The sequence below is a fragment of the Panthera pardus genome, unplaced genomic scaffold (assembly GCF_024362965.1).
Source record: "Panthera pardus isolate Hobbes unplaced genomic scaffold, ASM2436296v1 HiC_scaffold_1, whole genome shotgun sequence".
Taxonomy (NCBI): Eukaryota; Metazoa; Chordata; class Mammalia; order Carnivora; family Felidae; genus Panthera; species Panthera pardus.
The window spans coordinates 9,933,429-9,950,211 of NW_026526654.1; the positions used below are offsets into that span (position 1 = coordinate 9,933,429).

Genomic DNA, 16,783 nt, shown 5'->3' on the forward strand with positions numbered 1-16,783 from the left:
TCTTTTCATTTTGCTGATGGTTTCCTTCACCGTGCAAATGCTTCCTATTTTGGTCTAGTCCCAATAGCTTATTTTTGACTTTAATTTAATTAGTTAATTAATTAAGTGAATTTCAAATTAATTTTTAGAGAGTCGTGTGTATAAAATATTGCCAATAAAATAAAAATATACGGAGACAGTTTCCCAGACTAAAAAGAAAAGTTAGGAATGTAGGAAGACTGAGCTGAAACAAAAGGTCTTAGCGCCCATCGTGGGGTGGGGGGGTGGGGGGCGGGAGGGCCTAACAAGGTTCCACGGGAATTAGAGCAGAGCATTGGAATTGGACTGGGTTTTTTTCTCACAGGAAGGTGGTAAATCCTATTTGTTTGTCACTAAAATGCTTTCCGGAATTCTGGAACTAGAGCTCAAGCAGTGGGCTGTTTACCTGGAAATGTGCTGTGGGACCCCAGGGGGAAGCACTCACCGGAACAGAGAAGGTAGCCAGTTTTCCGGCTGAAATCTCTTGGGATGTCATCCTGGAACCGCGCGAACGCGCGAATGCTGTGCCAGCCCGGCCGGCCGAGCTCCCGTCTCCTCCTCCTCACCCGCTTCCTTCTCCCTTCCTGCTGTTTGCATGGCCTTGACCCCATTCTGTAAACCAAAGATAAAAAAGTTAAGTGTGATCAAGTTGTGGATGCCGTTAGCATTTAGGATTGTTATGTTGAATTCTCCATAGCTTCTGAATTTTAAGAACAAAGCAAAACAAATCTGCCAAATATAGGGAATTGGGAATTAAATGTGGGGAATAAGCTTAGGAACAAGGCATGAAGAATTACAAAGCCACAGGACGAACGCACCCATGTTTGGGTAAACGGGGCAAAGACCCCCAGTGTAGGACAAAGGTATAGGGATAGGGAATCTCAGGATGAAAGCATCCAATATGAGGTAAGCAAGGTTAGGTATTCAGGGTGGAAATGCCCCCCGACTTAGTACCATAGCAGGAAGCTGTTTTCACAGGAGGGAAGGACCACGAGAGGTAAATAGGTAAATAGGGCTACAGACTGCAGCTGGGCCAAGCTGCCCTGAGCGGAGCTAAGTAGCAGAAGAAGGGTGCCTTGTTGACCCTGAGGTAGCTTGCCCTGTCTTGTCCCCTAGGTCAGTTCAGGTAAACAGAGGTGGTGCCTCACGTCTGCTGCAAACAACCTGCTGCCCACTTTGTTTTGTACTGACCCAAACCCCTAACACCGCATAACTTCAAAACCGCTTTCCCTCACACCCATGAGTTAATGTTCACGATATCATTGTCTCTTTGTACACGTCCATCGAGCTTGTGAGCCTTCTGATCCTAATAAAAAAAGAGCGAGGACCCTTGCTTGGGGCTCTTGTCTCCTCCCGGACATTAGCCTCTCTCACGTGTTTAATCCTGCATCCGCTCTCTTGCTGGACGAGACAGAACTCCAGACCCAGAGTCTATGACAATTAAATAAAACTGTCAGGAGAGAACAAAGACCCAGTTCTAGACGGAGCCAACGCTGGTGCACCCCACTTTTAACACGGGGACAATGACACAGCAGTCCTCGGGTTCCTGGTGACGGGGGAGCCGCAGAAGGACAGCGAGGCAAGGTCACGTCTCGTGGCACACGATCATTGGCCGCTTTTAACTGGGTCAGAAATTAATAAGCGACTGCAGTTTTGTTTTTCAGGTTAGAAGGAGGCGGGAGCAGTTGGGCGACTCGAGCTGGCCAGCAGGAGAGCGGCCACACCACCCTGTCCTCGGCCCGGCCGTCTTCCCGCGCTGACCGAGGGCACACACACAGCAACACTCGGCACGCAGCTCTGGTGCGGTCCTCTCACGTCTGCGTCACACGCCCAGTGTTAAGTGCTAGTGAGGAACCGTGCAAGGAGTTGTTTGTGCAAACTGAAGTGTGTAAAACCCAGGACGGGACTTTTCCTGGCTTTCATTCTGTGCCCTGTACCTTCCCGCCAGACCGCTAAGAACACATCCAAACTAATCGTGTGTTGTCAACAACAGCAGCGCCTCTGACGGCGGTCGGCGGCCTGTTAGCTGTTGCGTGAGGCACAACGAGTAGAAAATGTGGCAAAGAACGAACGCTCTTCTCCTCTCGGCAGAGATGGACCGGGTTCCCCACTGCCAGGGGAATTGATGACGGATATTTACAGAAGTAAATGAGCCATCCCATGAGTCATGGGCTTCAAATCCATCACCGAGCTCACAGCTCCGTGGTTCAAAGCGCCTGTGAGGCCTCAGCCGACCGTGGCCGCTCCTCCAAGAGCCCGAAGCTAAAGGTTTTGTGGCCAAAAGAGGCTGCCCGGCTGCTTTATGAACTCGGGGGAAGCATTTGTTTGAGCAAAAGGGGAGTAAGCACTGCAGTCATCCAGAAAACCAATTAACTCCTTTTTTCAGCTGCCTTATCAGATTTCCCCTGTGCAGCTTTCCTCACATTCCTCAGGACTAACGGGCTGGAGACTTGGAGTGGGTATCACAACGGCTTTGAGGCAGAGGCACCCTTGCAGCAGCCGTCTCCGGGCCTTCGACGTGGCCTTGAACCCTGGGTCTGCCTGGGGCCTTGGGCAGGTGATCTGTAAGTTCACGTGGCAGCCTCCGGTTCCGCTTCTGCAGAGAGTGATGACCCAACTGCCCTGTGTGATGTGGGGGCCGGGGGGCTCAGCCTGCGGGTACCCACGCAGACGCGCGGGCCAGCGTCCCGCCAGGTAGCAGTGACGTCCGAGGTGGCTGCAGTGGCCTTGTGGAAGTGTGTGACCCCACCAGTTGGAGGACACGCCGTTCCCCGTGGACGGGCCCCACGGGGCCCGGGAGTCGTGGATCTGGACAGACGGCCTGGGTCCTAGCAGCTCAGTACCCTTGCTGGGCCCCTGGAGCCCCTCGCTGGAGACCAAACCATGGTCAGGGGGAGCCGGGCTAGGCAAGAGCTTTAATGAAGCTTAGAAGCCCAGAAAGGAAAGGACATTCACACCCGCTTCATCTGCCTGGGGACCGGTCAGGAGGGCCACACCCACTGTCACCTTCAGCCTGAAAGGTGCTGTCCGGTCCTTAACCTTTGAGGTTTAATCTTCCAAGTCCATCAGCCCTGGCCCCTGCTGACCCGAGACCTCGACGTTCCAGCTGTGATTCACCTGCCGGGAGACGCAGCCTTGTCCCCATTCCCCTCCCCGCGAAGCTCCAGGATCCTTTCGGAGTTCCTCAGCCTCCAAAGTAACTGACACACCTACCCCGCCACACACACCAGGCACCAGAGCTGCAACATTCCACCGGCTTATGAGTAAAGAAGTTCGTGGTAAGAGAACCATTAAATGCGGGTTGTGAGGAACAGGGGAATTCTGTGCTCAAGCAGACATTCCGTCACTGTCACGAAAAGCCACTTATATTCCCTTTTTCGTAGCGCTTTAAAATTATTTTAAAACACGTTTGGAATCAAAGAAACAACATTCCAGTTGACCACCACCCTAAAACATTTAATATGCTTCCAAAACTGTAAGCACAGACCCAAGTGATAAAAGAACATAAGCAGAAACAACTGTGGCAAGGAGGGAGTGGGGGCTCCCGCTTACGTGGAGACCGGCAAACCGCGTCTTCAGTCCTGCTGGTGTTTATAGCACAGCCTGTCAAACGTCAACCTTTGAAAGTCAACTCCAGCTTTGAAAAGGCGTAAGCATGCCAGGGCTGGATGGGCACGCGGGACTTCCTCTACGATCTACTCAATGTTTTTATGAATCTAAAATGGTAGTAAAAAACATGAAGTCTACGCGTTAATTTTTGAAAATGATGCGGGAATGTCAAAGGGAGACAGGAGCCGACTGAAAGAGCTGTGGAGGGTGGAAGCTGGAACAGTGTGAGCAAGAAAACAAGTCACGTAGTGTCGGATTGTAACCCAAAGTACAATGTGAATATCCCTGAGTACCTACAGAGTGAAGTCCATTATTAAGCAAAGAGGGGAGGATTAAACACATCTTGCATGGGGAGCAGGTTCATACTTACCTAGATACTTCATACGTGGGGATGTGGAGCCTAGCTCCCCATGCCTTTAGCGTGTGGGGGCTGCACAGCCTGGAAAGGTAGAGAAAAAGCGTGGCTTGACCAACACTAGCTCAGGCAGGTGATCAAGGTCGACAACAACAGAGAAGTCAGGTTGACAGATCGCAGCTTGGACATACAGTGACTAGAATTGCAGCTCACATCTGTGGACTCGGTTCACTTACAGTCAGTGTGATCTTTTAAGTTTATTTATTTTGAGAGAGAGAGAGAGAGAGACAGAGAGAGACAGAGCGTGATCAGGGGAGGGTCAGAGAGAGAGGGAGACACAGAATATGAAGCAGCTCCAGGCTCCAAGCTGTCAGCACAGAGCCTGATGAGGGGTTGAACTCACCAACCATGAGATCACGACCTGAGCCGAAGTCGGATGCTCAACCGACTGAGCCACCCAGGGGCCTCACACCTTTTCAGTACTTAAGATTGTAAGAGGTATGAAGAAGTTCTTAATAATACAGGTGTGGAAAATGAGCGGAACGAACACACTGAAAAACTGGGAGAGAGTGGCATAGAGTTTCCAGTTTTTAAATTTTGCTACTTAAAAACAGAGAAAATGACATTTTAAAAATATTTTCTTTATTTCTGAAAGAGAGAGTGGGGAGAGGCAGAGAGAGAGGGAGAGAGAAAGAATCCCAGGCAGACTCCACACTGTCAGCACAGAGCCTGACGTGGGGCTTGAACTCACAAACCGTGAGATCATGACCGTAGCTGAAAGCAAGAGTTGGACGCTTAACCGACTGAGCCACCCTTTTTGTGATATACTTTGGCTTAACTATACCGTCTTAATTTGTTTTCTTTTGTCCCTCCTGTTCCATGTTTATTTTCCTCTCTCTCTCTCTCTCTCTCTCTCTCAGTGTGTGTGTGTGTGTGTGTGTGTGTGTGTGTGTGTGTTTTGTGGATGAAAAATTTTTTTTTTTTTTTAATTTTTTTTTCAACGTTTTTTATTTATTTTTGGGACAGAGAGAGACAGAGCATGAACGGGGGAGGGGCAGAGAGAGAGGGAGACACAGAATCGGAAACAGGGTCCAGGCTCCGAGCCATCAGCCCAGAGCCCGACGCGGGGCTCGAACTCACGGACCGCGAGATCGTGACCTGGCTGAAGTCGGACGCTTAACCGACTACGCCACCCAGGCGCCCCTGTGGATGAAAATTTTTTATCCTATGTTCTCTTTTTTTAGTCTGGTAACAATATTTTACCCTTTATTTAGTGGTTTCTAGGCCCTTGATTTATTAAAGTCTGATATAAATTAGTACTCTTGCCTCTGCAGGACACTTTGAAGACACGAGAACACTAATTACATCTACCGCCCAGTTTATTTGGAAGGTCATTTTTTATTTTTGTTTCTCTGGGGCAGGCTTTCTTTCATTCCTTCATCTGGATTATCTGAATCCTGTGGAAGTCCACTTTCTTTGCTAATGAGAATATCTGCTAATGAGAACTGCTTCAGGAAATCAAGGATTTCAAGGCCATTCTCTGCATACAGAGGAGAGGTTTTATGCTCTGTTTTAGAAAGTCCTGATGACTCGGGATTTCACGTTTGTTCCAATGTCTCCACCCCAAATCTCAGGGTCGCACTTCTCCTCCATTAATGACCAGCCCTTAATGTAAGAGTCTTGGCAGGACTGTGTGTCCAACTTACATCATAGTTCACAACTTGAAGTTCGGAGTCTGGTCCTCAGTTCTGCTACTTTGCCAGCGCAATAATAAGACGTTCCTCGGGGCACCTGGCTGGCTTAGGCGGTAGAGCAGGTGACTCTTGGTGTCGGGGTTGTGGGTTCACGCTCCGTGTTGGGTGTAGAGATTATTTAAAAATAAGTAAATAAAACAAATCTTAAAAAAAATAAGAGATTCCTCTGAAGGCTGCTGTTGGAACGCTCTGGTTCCGTGACTGCACCTTAAGCTATACCCAAGCTTTCCAAATATACTCCAGTCCAGTCCACCCACACTGTGGTCTTGGTGGCCGTCCTTGCTGCCCTGACATCTGACTACGGCAGCTACTTAATTCCCCAGGGTCTTGCTATCAGCCGGTGCTGATAAAAGCTCGGGTTGGTGCCTCCACACGTGATGGGTTCCACCTTCAAAAGGATCCTAACATATCTGAGCTCAGACATGAGCAGCTCCATCCTGGAACCCCAGCTGAGGATCTCGGCCCTGCGATCATCCCTTACTAGCAAGGACTGGAGAGCAGGGGCCAGTCTGCAAGACAGAAGCCATGCCAGCAATGCAGGGGACTTAATACAGGGAACTGGTCATGCAGGCGGCTGCAGCAGGAGGTGAGGAACTCGGATGAGCAAGTGCAGAAAGTGGCTACTTGGCATAGGGCTGAAGAGACGGCGAGAAGAGCTGATTTACCATATGCCATGTTCTGGAATCTTCCCGTGGGGGTGAGATCTGGAAGGAGAGCTGCACAGGGGAGATTGGGACCATGAAAGAAGGGGCAGGCTGGTGGCAGGTGCAGCTGTAGAGGACGTTTGGCTGCTGGCATGGAGAAGGCGAGGGCCGAATGCCACAGGGTGATCGCTGCCGTCGTCTCCTTCTGACCTCCACTTCTCTACCAGTGACTCCTTTGGCTGAACCTAGCAGGGGGGCCAGCTGTCCTGGGGGCTTGCATTGCAGTGTTGTCCAGATGTAGGGCAAATCGGGGCAGGGCAGACAGGGAAAGGCAGGCCCGTCCTCCACGTGGCCATGCTCGAACACTCCAGGCAAACACCATGCACACTAGTGCTCTCTGCTGTGTGACAAACCATCCCCAAACGTTCATGCTGAGAACGATGAGCATTTTATCTGCTAACAATTCCACAATCTGGGTGGATTCTGTTTGCTTTGCACATAGTCTCTGCATTTAGCTGGCTCGACAGCAGGGGACCGGGTTCAGCTGGGACACTGGGGTAGCTGGCTGCCCTCATTGCCTGGGGTCTCAGGGTCCTTCCCTTTCCATGTGGCCTGCACCTGTGGTCTGTCCTGCAGAGTGGCTGGCCTTCTGACATGGCAGCTCCAGGCTCCCAGGAGAGCAAAGAGGTGCTTGCCAGGCCTTCTGGAGGCTGAGGCTGGGAGCTGGCCCTCACTGCTCCTACCAGGAAAAGCAAACTAGCGGGTCTATCCAGAGCCGAGGGGAGGGGACTACAAACAGGTGACAATTCTGGGAGGCAAGAAATGTGAACAGGGCCCCATGGTTGGTTCCTACACCATAGCATCGGGGACCTGCCTTTAAGGAGTCTAACGTCAGGGCTTAAACACTAAAAGTAGAATTTTTCCGGTTACAAAATCTTGCCAAAAAGATACTTGTGCCAAAAAGTATTTTTTGCCAGCCAAGTTCCCCAGATGGGTTAGGTCGCTTCTCCCTGTCCCGTCCTTAGTGGCGCCTGAGGCACTCGCGGCCTCTCGGTCACATCCAGTGTTTGAGGAAGTCCTGCCCAGGTCGACGCAAAGCTCCCATGTTGGACCCAGCCTGAAGCTCATGGGTTTTCCTCATCCCTGCACAGCCAGGCGTCACCAGCCTGAGGCGCCCGAGGGAGACGGTGACATTTGTTCTTCCCTTTTCCTTCACCTCCCTGCTGATTCTAACTCCCTGGATTGGAGTCAGGGCAGAGGGGTCAGGACAAAGGTCAGGCATCTCTCGGTTAGCTCTGCATGCAGGCACACCTTCCGACAGGTTGGCCCCAAGTGGCCATCTCCGCATGGGCATCTGAGACCAGTTGTCTGTGAGGCACACACGTGGCTTTCCTTGTGGGTTCCACGCAGGAGGTTTTGACTCTGCAGGGTCCTGGCAGGTCCTGATGTCCCTGAAATAGTTTCGGGACTCCAGAGCGCCCTCCTTCTCCATGGTCAGCTGATCAGCAGGGGGTGGACCTTTAGGGTGGGAGTGAACATAGCTGGAGAGTTAGCATGTCTGCTGGGTCACGTGCTATCAGTCCTGATGCAGCATCTGCCTCCCGTTTTCCGTGGCTTTCTTTAAAATGTGGGGTCCTTGGTTTTGTATCTGAGTTGCCACTTGGTAGGATATCCCTGCCGCATGCCTACCACACTGCATTTTAGTTGCTGTGTTTCCATCTTCGTATTGGAAGAGCCAAGGCACCTTCAGGTAAATTTCAGCGATGGGCGTTGACAGGACACGCTGGCACCGTATCCACTCTTCTGGGCCATGCACTGTGCAGTTTCCTTCCCTCACTGTGCCTCGCACAGTCTTGGTGCTGTGTGATGTTGTTGTCACGACTGCGATGGGGGCTCTGTTACCTCAGAAACCCTGCATGCATAGCGGATCGCTGGGAGGGAGGACACTGGCGCCACCCGCCACATCTGACGTCTGACGCTGCAGCTCTGTTCTGGGCGTGAGGTGCTGGCCTTGCAGTCGCCTCTCTCAGACACCTGCTTGACGATTGTCCTGGGGCTCTTCTGGTTTTCCTGTTCCTAGAATTCACGTGGTGCAAGGTGGGTATTAAATGCATGGTCGGCCAAGTAGGTCCCTTTAGGGCCCAGCCCTCCTTCGGGACACCTCATTCAGGTGCCATCCTCAGTGAGAAGCCTCAGGGGGTCCCCTTTGTAAGGCCTGCTGTCTTCCTCCACCCTGGGAAGGAAGGGGTGGAGTTTTCTCTTGCGCTCAGCTCACTTGATTGTTGTTAGGTGCCTGTTTTTCTGCGGTATAGTGCAGCCCATCTGTGGATACAAGCTCTTTTCATCTTAATTCCAGATTCTCAGGAAGGAAACAGGTTGGTCCGCAGTGGAGTAAGTGTTGCCTGTGTCTAACTGGCTGCAGTCACGGGAACCGCAAAGCTCCTGGCCGCCAGCATCTCACATCTTTGACCAGTTGGTGTGTGGATTGGCTCATTTGTTATCCGGTGGGGCATTTCTCAGTGCCTGCAGCCTCCCCCCGCACTTGTGTGCAGGTGTGTATAACAGAGTTTCAAATGCCTTGTGATGGCCTACTGATCTGCCTTGTTCTCTTCAGGCCCTTCCCCCCTCAGTCTTCATAGGCCTGACTTAGTCTTCAGATGACTAGTTACCCCGGACGTGTGGGGAGGGGAGCCTGGGGTTAGGGATGGTGAATAGTCACATGCTATCTATGAAAACCTAGAAAGTGTACTGGGTGTCAATGTCAACCAAGTGTCAAAACCCATAAAATCTTGCCTTTAAGCAGACTTCTTCCACCAAATGTCAGCTTGAGCCAATGATGTTTAAAAAAAAAAAAAAAAATCTACGGGGGCTCCTAGGGGGCTCAGTCGGTTAAGCGTCTGACTTCGTCTCGGGTCATGATCTCACAGTTCATGGGTTCGAGCCCCGTGTTGGGCTCTGTGCTCACAGCTCACAGCCTGGAGCCTGTTCGGAGTCTGTGTCTCCCTCTCTCTGCCCCTCCCTTGCTCGCACTCGTGCTCTGTCTCTCAAGAATAAATAAACATTAAAACTTTTTAAAAATTATGGATTATAAAGATGCTATTGAGCACAGAGCAAATCAGTGGCCTTCCTGACCTCAGGAGTGTTGGGGGACCTGGGCCACAGGACCCCGTTCGAGGACCGTGCGGTCTGAGCAGCTGGAGCAGCTGGTGCCGGAACCCTTCACGCGCGGTAGCCGCGGTCCGGGGACCGCGCGCCACGGAGTGGGGAACTCTGAGGCCGGCGCACCAGCGCCCCGAGCGGCCGGAAGAAGCGGGGCATTGTGGGAAGGGCCCGCGGTTTCGGCGGGTTCCGTTAAAATGGCGGCCTGGTCGCCGGCGGTGCCCGAGAGGCCGTAGCCCGTCGGGGACGACCGGATCCTGCGTGGCGTGGGGCGTGGGGCGGGCGAGAGCCGGGGGGCTCTGCGGGGCCCCCGCGGGCGGTCCCAGGCGAGGATGGCGACCCCGGACCAGAAGTCGCCGAACGTCCTGCTGCAGAACCTGTGCTGCCGGATCCTGGGCAGGAGCGAAGGTAGCGGGGCTGGGTCGGGGGCTCGGGGCCGAGGCGTGTCCCGGAGGCCGCCCGTCAGCCTGGGATCCGGAGGCCTCGCATGGGCGGCGGGGTTGGGGAGGGGCGCGTCCCCGGGGCGGGGCGGCCTGCGGAGGGCTTGCAGCCCCGGGGGCGGAGGCAGGGAGGCCGGACCCCGGCGGGGCTGAGTCACCGCTCCGGGCGCAGCGGGCCCGGGGGGCGAAGCCGGGCACGGCGGCTCGCGGGCGCGTCCACCTTGTTCAAAGTCACCGGGGAGGCAGGGCAGCGGTGGCCTGGGCCGGGTGGCCGGGAGCTGGCGAGCAGCAGCGTGCTCCCTGCCCCCCCGGGAAGGTCGAGCGGTCGGAGTGTGCTGCGAAGCGGGGGTGCGTGACTGTTACCTCCCCGGTTTTCTTCCAAGGGTTGAGGTTGGACTTGGTACGAAGCTGTCCTGGAGAGGCCGCCCTGCGGATGCCGATACCCAAGCCCAGCCCTGCGGGGCGTGGAGCCATTGCGGCCGCGGTGTTTTACGATTTGACATGGCTTGCCCTCTTGGTGTTTGTTTTGGCGGGACGCGAAGGGGATGCGTGGAGTCCACCCTGGAGGGATTTTCTGGGTAACTGAAGACACGGGGTTGCTTATGCCTTCAGCGCTGTGCGGTGGACGAGAAATCGTGCAGTTTTTGCTGGAAGACTTTACACAAAATTACTTTGAAAATATAATGACCAAATTTTAACTTTTCGCGATTCATGACAATTAGGTACATACTTGATTTGATGTTCTATGATAGCCGTAGGAGTAAAAGCTGGATTTTTTTTTTTTCCCGTCAGCCTATTCAATGACACCAACCTCACACAGTTCTTGGGACATTTTATAAAGTTTAAGTCTGTCCCTTTGGGCTCCCCAACCCTAGGCACTATGCTGGGTGCTTGTGTGATGCGGAGACGCACAGACCAGTGATTCCACTGGTAGATGTACATTCTAGGGGAGGAGTCGTGGTAAAATAGGTAATTGTAGGTTAGGGATAAATGCTGAAACGGAGATAGAGCGGGTGCTGGGATTTTGAGGGAAGAAGTGAGGGAAAGCCTCTGCGGAGATGATTCGTTGGACTGGAGTGAGGGTAGGGGGGCCCAGGAGCACCTGGAGAGGGTTCCCCAGAGAGAGGACAGGTGCACAGGTTGCGAGCCTGGCTTGTTGTTTTCAGGTTTTGTCTCCAGCTTTCCTGTACGTGCACCTCAAGCACCCCGAGTTACCTTTCTGATTCCATGTTCCTGATCCTAGGAGAAGCCAGAGGACTGAGATTGCTGGTTACCACTCACTCACTCTAACGCCAGCGGTCTCACTGTGCCGGCGGGTCCTCGGTTTTCCTTCCAGGATAAGCCACACAGTTGTCCGTTCCCCCCATGCTCATACGTGGACTTTGAAGGCCACTCATTGTGAGGTAGCATGATGTTTCTCGATAAAAAAAAAAAAAATTCTTTTTTAAAATTTGAGGCTCTTTTTGATTGTTTCACCCTTCAAGGAGATTAAAGCACTTATCTTCAGCAGAGTTCTGCCTCCTCCTGTCTCTCTTTAGAACAGTGTTTAAATGTAAGAGTAAATATGTTCTCTGCGAGATCCTGAGGGGATCCTCTCTGAACAAAATGGATCATAAAATCCATCAAAGATGATTCCGTTAGCTCTGTTCTGGACCGCGAGGATTGGCAAACCATTATATTCGTAATTCCAAATACATGCTATTTACTGAAGAATTTATAAGTATTTAATAGCTTGCCTTGTTCTGATTTGTTCTACCTTACTGAACAAAAGCAATATTAATTGCTTCCTTTACAGTGTTTGACATTTAAAAAAATCTTTTCGTTAGTGGGTATTTTATCTGGTAACTAAGTAGAACATTTGATTAATTCTTTTTCTAAGGTCATGTTATAAACAATTGGCCTTGTATTATTATAATATTGCTTTTCCAAGACTATGATATTGAGGAATAATTGATACCTGTTACTTTTATTTTATAATTTTTTTTAATGTTTATTTCCGAAGGAGAGAGAGAGACAGAGCGTGAGTGGGAGAAGGACAGACACACACACACACACACACACACACACACACACACACACACACAGAATCTGAAGCAGGCTCCAGGCTCTGAGCTGTCAGCACAGAGCCCGACGCGGGGCTCGAACTCATAAACCGCGAGATCATGACCTGAGCCCAAGTTAGATACTTAACTGACTGAGCCACCCAGGCGCCCCCTGGTGCTTGATATGTTTATAAAGTTAATGTAATCATTATTTCTCACCTTTTCCAGCCTTCGAATTTGCTTGAAACACACACATACTGCCAGCCAGTGTGTTCTGGATGTTTCAGAAGCAACCTTCCTTTTCATACTTTGTAATCCTTTTCCTAACTAGAAGATAACAAGCACAGTGGGTTTTGTTAGGTGAGTATTTGAACACAAATGCTCAGGGGCAGCTCCGGTACACTGTGCACTGAGGTGAGATGACTATCTTCTGCTGTGACAGTGCTGTGAGTGTGCTCCGAGCCACGGTGCAGGCGGATGGGGTGCCGTCCTGGTGACTCGTGGGCCTCACGCGGTATTGCTGTTGGTGTCATGATTTTCTGAAGTGGTGAAGAGCCCTTGATGAAGTTCCAGATGAATGAATTATGGTCTTCCTTGATTATATACTTGGGAAAATCAACGTATATTAAATATATGTTAAAAGTTACATTAAGTGTATGTTGAAATGTGCACTAAATGTCTACTGACATAGAAATTCCAGTGTTTTAGGCTTCATTGGAAAGTTGTGCTTAGTGGGCTTACTGTTATTTTAAAATGATCTAAAATTTAAAAATGATCTCGGTTTAAATTCCCAATCCAGTAAATATTGATATAACCTACACATGAATAAGTAAATCCTCTTAGGGATCCTCAATCATCAGCGTGGAAGGGGACCCTGAGACTGAAAATTTCAGTCTGAGAGCCCCAAGTCTAGAGCAGCATGTCTTGTTTCTGTTTTGGAGCATAGCCTTGCATTCCGTGGGAGCTGCGCGTGGAGTGTGGCCACACGAGAACCTGGTACCAGGGTTGCTGTGGCGGGACTGGTGGTGTGGCAGTGGTCTAAGGGGGGGCCTTTTACGGTAGCTAAGCCTTCACACCTTGTCACCGTGCATCTCTCCATGTGATACCTCCTTGGAATTGATGTCGTGGGCACCGTCTCCAGATAGTGTGACTCTGTAGGTCCGTGTGGGAGTGTGGTGTCTCAAGCGCAGAGTCCCTGTGGCCTGTGGCCTGCGTCCGGAGGGGCAAAGAATTTCAGGTTTACATGCTTGCTCTGTGTTGGCCGACATGCCGTCCTGTTCCATAGGACAGCAGTGTCGTGTGTGCATCGCTTCCAAACCACACACCTCCACCCCGCTCACTTTGCGAATCCCAGGAGAGCACGCAGCCGCAGGCTTTGGATTCACTTATTTCTGTGCATCTTTATGTTCATTTTCTACCTGAGTGCTCGTGGAACCCTTTCGGGGTCTAGAAGGTAACTGTCACTTACGAACTCTTGGGCCCACATCGGAGTGCTCTTTGGACCCTTCACGTTGGCATCAGGGCCATGTGGTCCCGCCGTCTCCCTTGTCCTGAACGCGAACCTCTTCTGTGCTGCAGCCACGGGTCCTTTCTAGAGGGGACATCTGATCACGCCAGGTGAAGAGAGTTTGTTTCCTACGTGTAATCTACAGGATGAAGGCCACATTGTCTTGCTGAAAAGTTAAAAGCCGGGTGCTTTGAGTTGTGGTTTTAATGGCTATGGCAGACAGATCATGCATTGAAATGACATTTTCAGATTAATACTAATAAAAATACCTAACGTTTTTCAACAACTTACTCTCTGCCACACTCTGCATACACTGTGAGCTGGTGTATTTAACTCCCAATGTTGCTGGACAGTTGGAATACTTCTCACTAACCTCGTTTTGTAGATGGGGACACGCGCGCGGAGAGATAAAGTAGTTTGCTCACCGTCACCAAGCTGGTGAATTGCAGAGCCAGGATCGGAACCCACATCTCTGGTTCTGGAACCTGATGTCTTGAATTAATTCCTTCCTGCTCTTCTGTGTGGAATCTGGCACCTTCCATCTCTGTGCTGAGTGCAGGAACCTAAGCACCTGCCCGGCCTGTGGAACGACCTCTCGCCTCTGTCCTCACCTGTGTGTTCTCCGCATGGCTTGTTTGGAGAGTGTGCGTGGGTACAGCGGCTGCTTGGGCAGTGTGTCCTTGAATTCACTGGTGCCTGCTTCTCAGGGGGATACTCTCAGGGGCTGGGCAGAGGAACACTGCCTTCCTGCCTTGGCTCCTGATACCCAGAGCGGATTGGACGTGAGGACGTAGCACATTCTTTTGGTGTTTGCTGGTGAAAACAATGCAATACTCTAATTTTTCATCTTGGACCTAGCCAGTCATCAAAGAGCTTCAGCCTGGACCTCCTCCCCTGGGACTCCGGATGGAACACGGCTTGGATTTTGGAACTAGCGACACTGGCATCCTTTGAGGGACCGTGGACACAGTAGCCCTTGAATTTCCTCGTGTCCTTTCTTGTGGCGAGTTCCTACATGTCAGAGGGCTGCTTCCTCAGAGAGGCCTTCCCTGACCAGCCCACGTCGCGAGGTCCTCCCTGTTGGCCGGCACAGCGTCCTGCTCATTTTCTTAGGAGCTCTTATCGCAGACGGGTCGCCTGTGGAGTTACTTGCCTTGTGTTTCGTGTTGTCACTGAGCTGCCTGGTGAACCACTATTTTCTGTCCCGTCTTAGGGCCCGTGGTGTTTGGCGCTTAGGAGTTTTCTTTGAATTACTGATTGAACTTAGTTTTTACCTTAGAAATGGAATAATGTTGTGGGAGTGTTAAACTGGAAATCTGTAGTGGATATTGTTTGATGGTTAGGTTCACCAAACAAGGAATGATTGTCACTGTGAAGTTAATAGCCTGTATTCTGTGCGTCTACCTTTGAAACTTAGATAGATTTCACCTAAAAATACAGATGGAATTTTCAGATATTTTCTGTCAGCGGGAAAGAGAGACTGCACACTGGTCTGGCCAGCAGGTAGGGAAGTTGAAGGTGGTTGGTGAGGTGGCAGTGAAATGCTACACGTGCCACAGGTGCAGGGTGTAGAGACGGGAGAGGAGAGGATTTCTGGTGTTGAGTTTTGAATTTTTGTTGGAAAAGTGGAAAGTTTATGAAACTTTTGGAGTGGAGATGTTTGTCTCAGGTACTTGAGTATGTTAATGAAGTATTTTTTTTTTTTTTGTAGAACTCAGGATCATGGTAATCTAAAAACATTTTCTCAACTAGAACAGTTTTACAGGCACCCTTGCAGGTGAGAAATTTTCAGTGCCACTTTTAACATATTAAAATTAATGTTTACTCCTTAGAAAATGTTAAAGGTGTGGAAAAGTATAAAGAAGAAAATTAAAACTACTCCCTGATCCTGGGACTCCACAAAAACACTTCAGATTACTTCTCTTTGCTGTTTCCCTGCCCTGCTTTGTACGCACTCACCAAGTCCTGAACACATGCTGTGCTGATGTGGTGTTCAGGGAAGACTCTGTAGTCTCTCTCCTGTGTGCGTGTTTGGGTGTGCTTGGGAGAGGAGGGCGGTCTGAAGGGGTGACATTTCCACAGAGAACCGGGGGAAGTGATGGGGTGAGGCCTGGGAGGATGTGGGAGAAGAGTGTCAGGGTCCGGGCCACAAGCCGGGGGTGGGGTGGTATGCTCAAGGGTTGGCAGGGTTGGCCAGACCACGGAGCGCGGCTGGCGTGTGGCCAGTGCAGCTGGGAGGGGAGAGGCGGGATGTGGTGCTGGTGGCGTGGCCAGGGACCGGGGACCAGGGACCAGGTCGGGCAGGCTGTCCTCATGAGTTTGGATTTGATTCTGGGCCTGACGGGAGGGTCAGGCAGAGCGATGACTTTATTTATGTTCTAAAAAGATCGTTCTGACCGCCATGTGGATAATTTGCTCTAAGGGACAAGAGTAGACACAGGGTGGCCGGCTACCTAGGACACGTGCTGCAGGTGGATAGATCCGTGGAACGGGCATGTGGGGACGCACCGTGAGAAATGGATTCAACAGGATTTGCTGGCCTGGATAAGTGCTTAAGAGCCTCATCTCCTAAATCATCAATCAGATACAGAAAGTTTGAAGTGATTTTCCTTCCGTCCACTTGGAAGGTGTTCATTCCTTCACTGATGAGAATCTGCCGTTAAAGTGATTCTTACTCCTTTGAAGCTCCATCTGGCAGCTCATAGGATCTTCTCTTTATCTTTTATGTTCTGAAATTCCGCTCTATGTAAATTTTGCTTTCGTGCTCTGAAACTTTGTCTAGGTGTGGGACTCAAAGTTTATATGGATTAACACTTGGCGCTCCATCAATTTGAGGACTAATTATGGGAAAAGTGCCATTCTTCCTCGTGAATTCTAACTTGTGTTTGTTGTGTTGTTGTGTTTATTGACCCCTGACTAGCTCCATCTGGTGTCTGGCCTAGTTTTTAAATATTTAATAGTTTTAAAAACATTTCACAACTGCTTCCTCTGTGTTGCTGTTTTGCCTCTGGCAGCCGTCCTCTGTTCTAGATTGTTCTGTGTTGCCTTTTTCAGAATATCGTGTAGATGAATCATACCGTGTGTGCTCTTCAGACTGGCCACTTTCACTTTGCTGATGCTTCTGCGATTCACTAGTGGTGCCGCATGTGTTAGTAGGTGACTCCATTTCACTGCAGAGCTGCGTTCCACTGCACGGATGCCCCGTGGCTTACTTGTCCCTGCACATAGGGGGGGTGTCTGCATGGGTCCTGGGCT

General features: G+C 50.8%; 1 protein-coding gene across 8 annotated transcripts in view; it reads left to right on the forward strand.

Annotated features, from left to right (window-relative positions):
* Positions 1–9,716: 9,716 nt before the first annotated feature.
* The window catches only part of TUBGCP3 (tubulin gamma complex associated protein 3), a 75,128-nt gene continuing 68,061 nt past the window's right edge, over positions 9,717–16,783 (forward strand). For 5 of the 8 annotated variants that reach the window (XM_053909576.1, XM_053909610.1, XM_053909725.1 and 2 more), the window contains exon 1: positions 10,012–10,327. In XM_053909576.1, the coding sequence (XP_053765551.1) occupies positions 10,027–10,327 (301 nt within the window). In that variant the 5' untranslated portion in view covers positions 10,012–10,026. Of the gene's footprint in view, positions 9,948–10,011; positions 10,328–16,783 lie in introns of those variants that run through there. The other 3 variants (XM_053909709.1, XM_053909777.1, XM_053909746.1) reach the window with 1 other exon arrangement.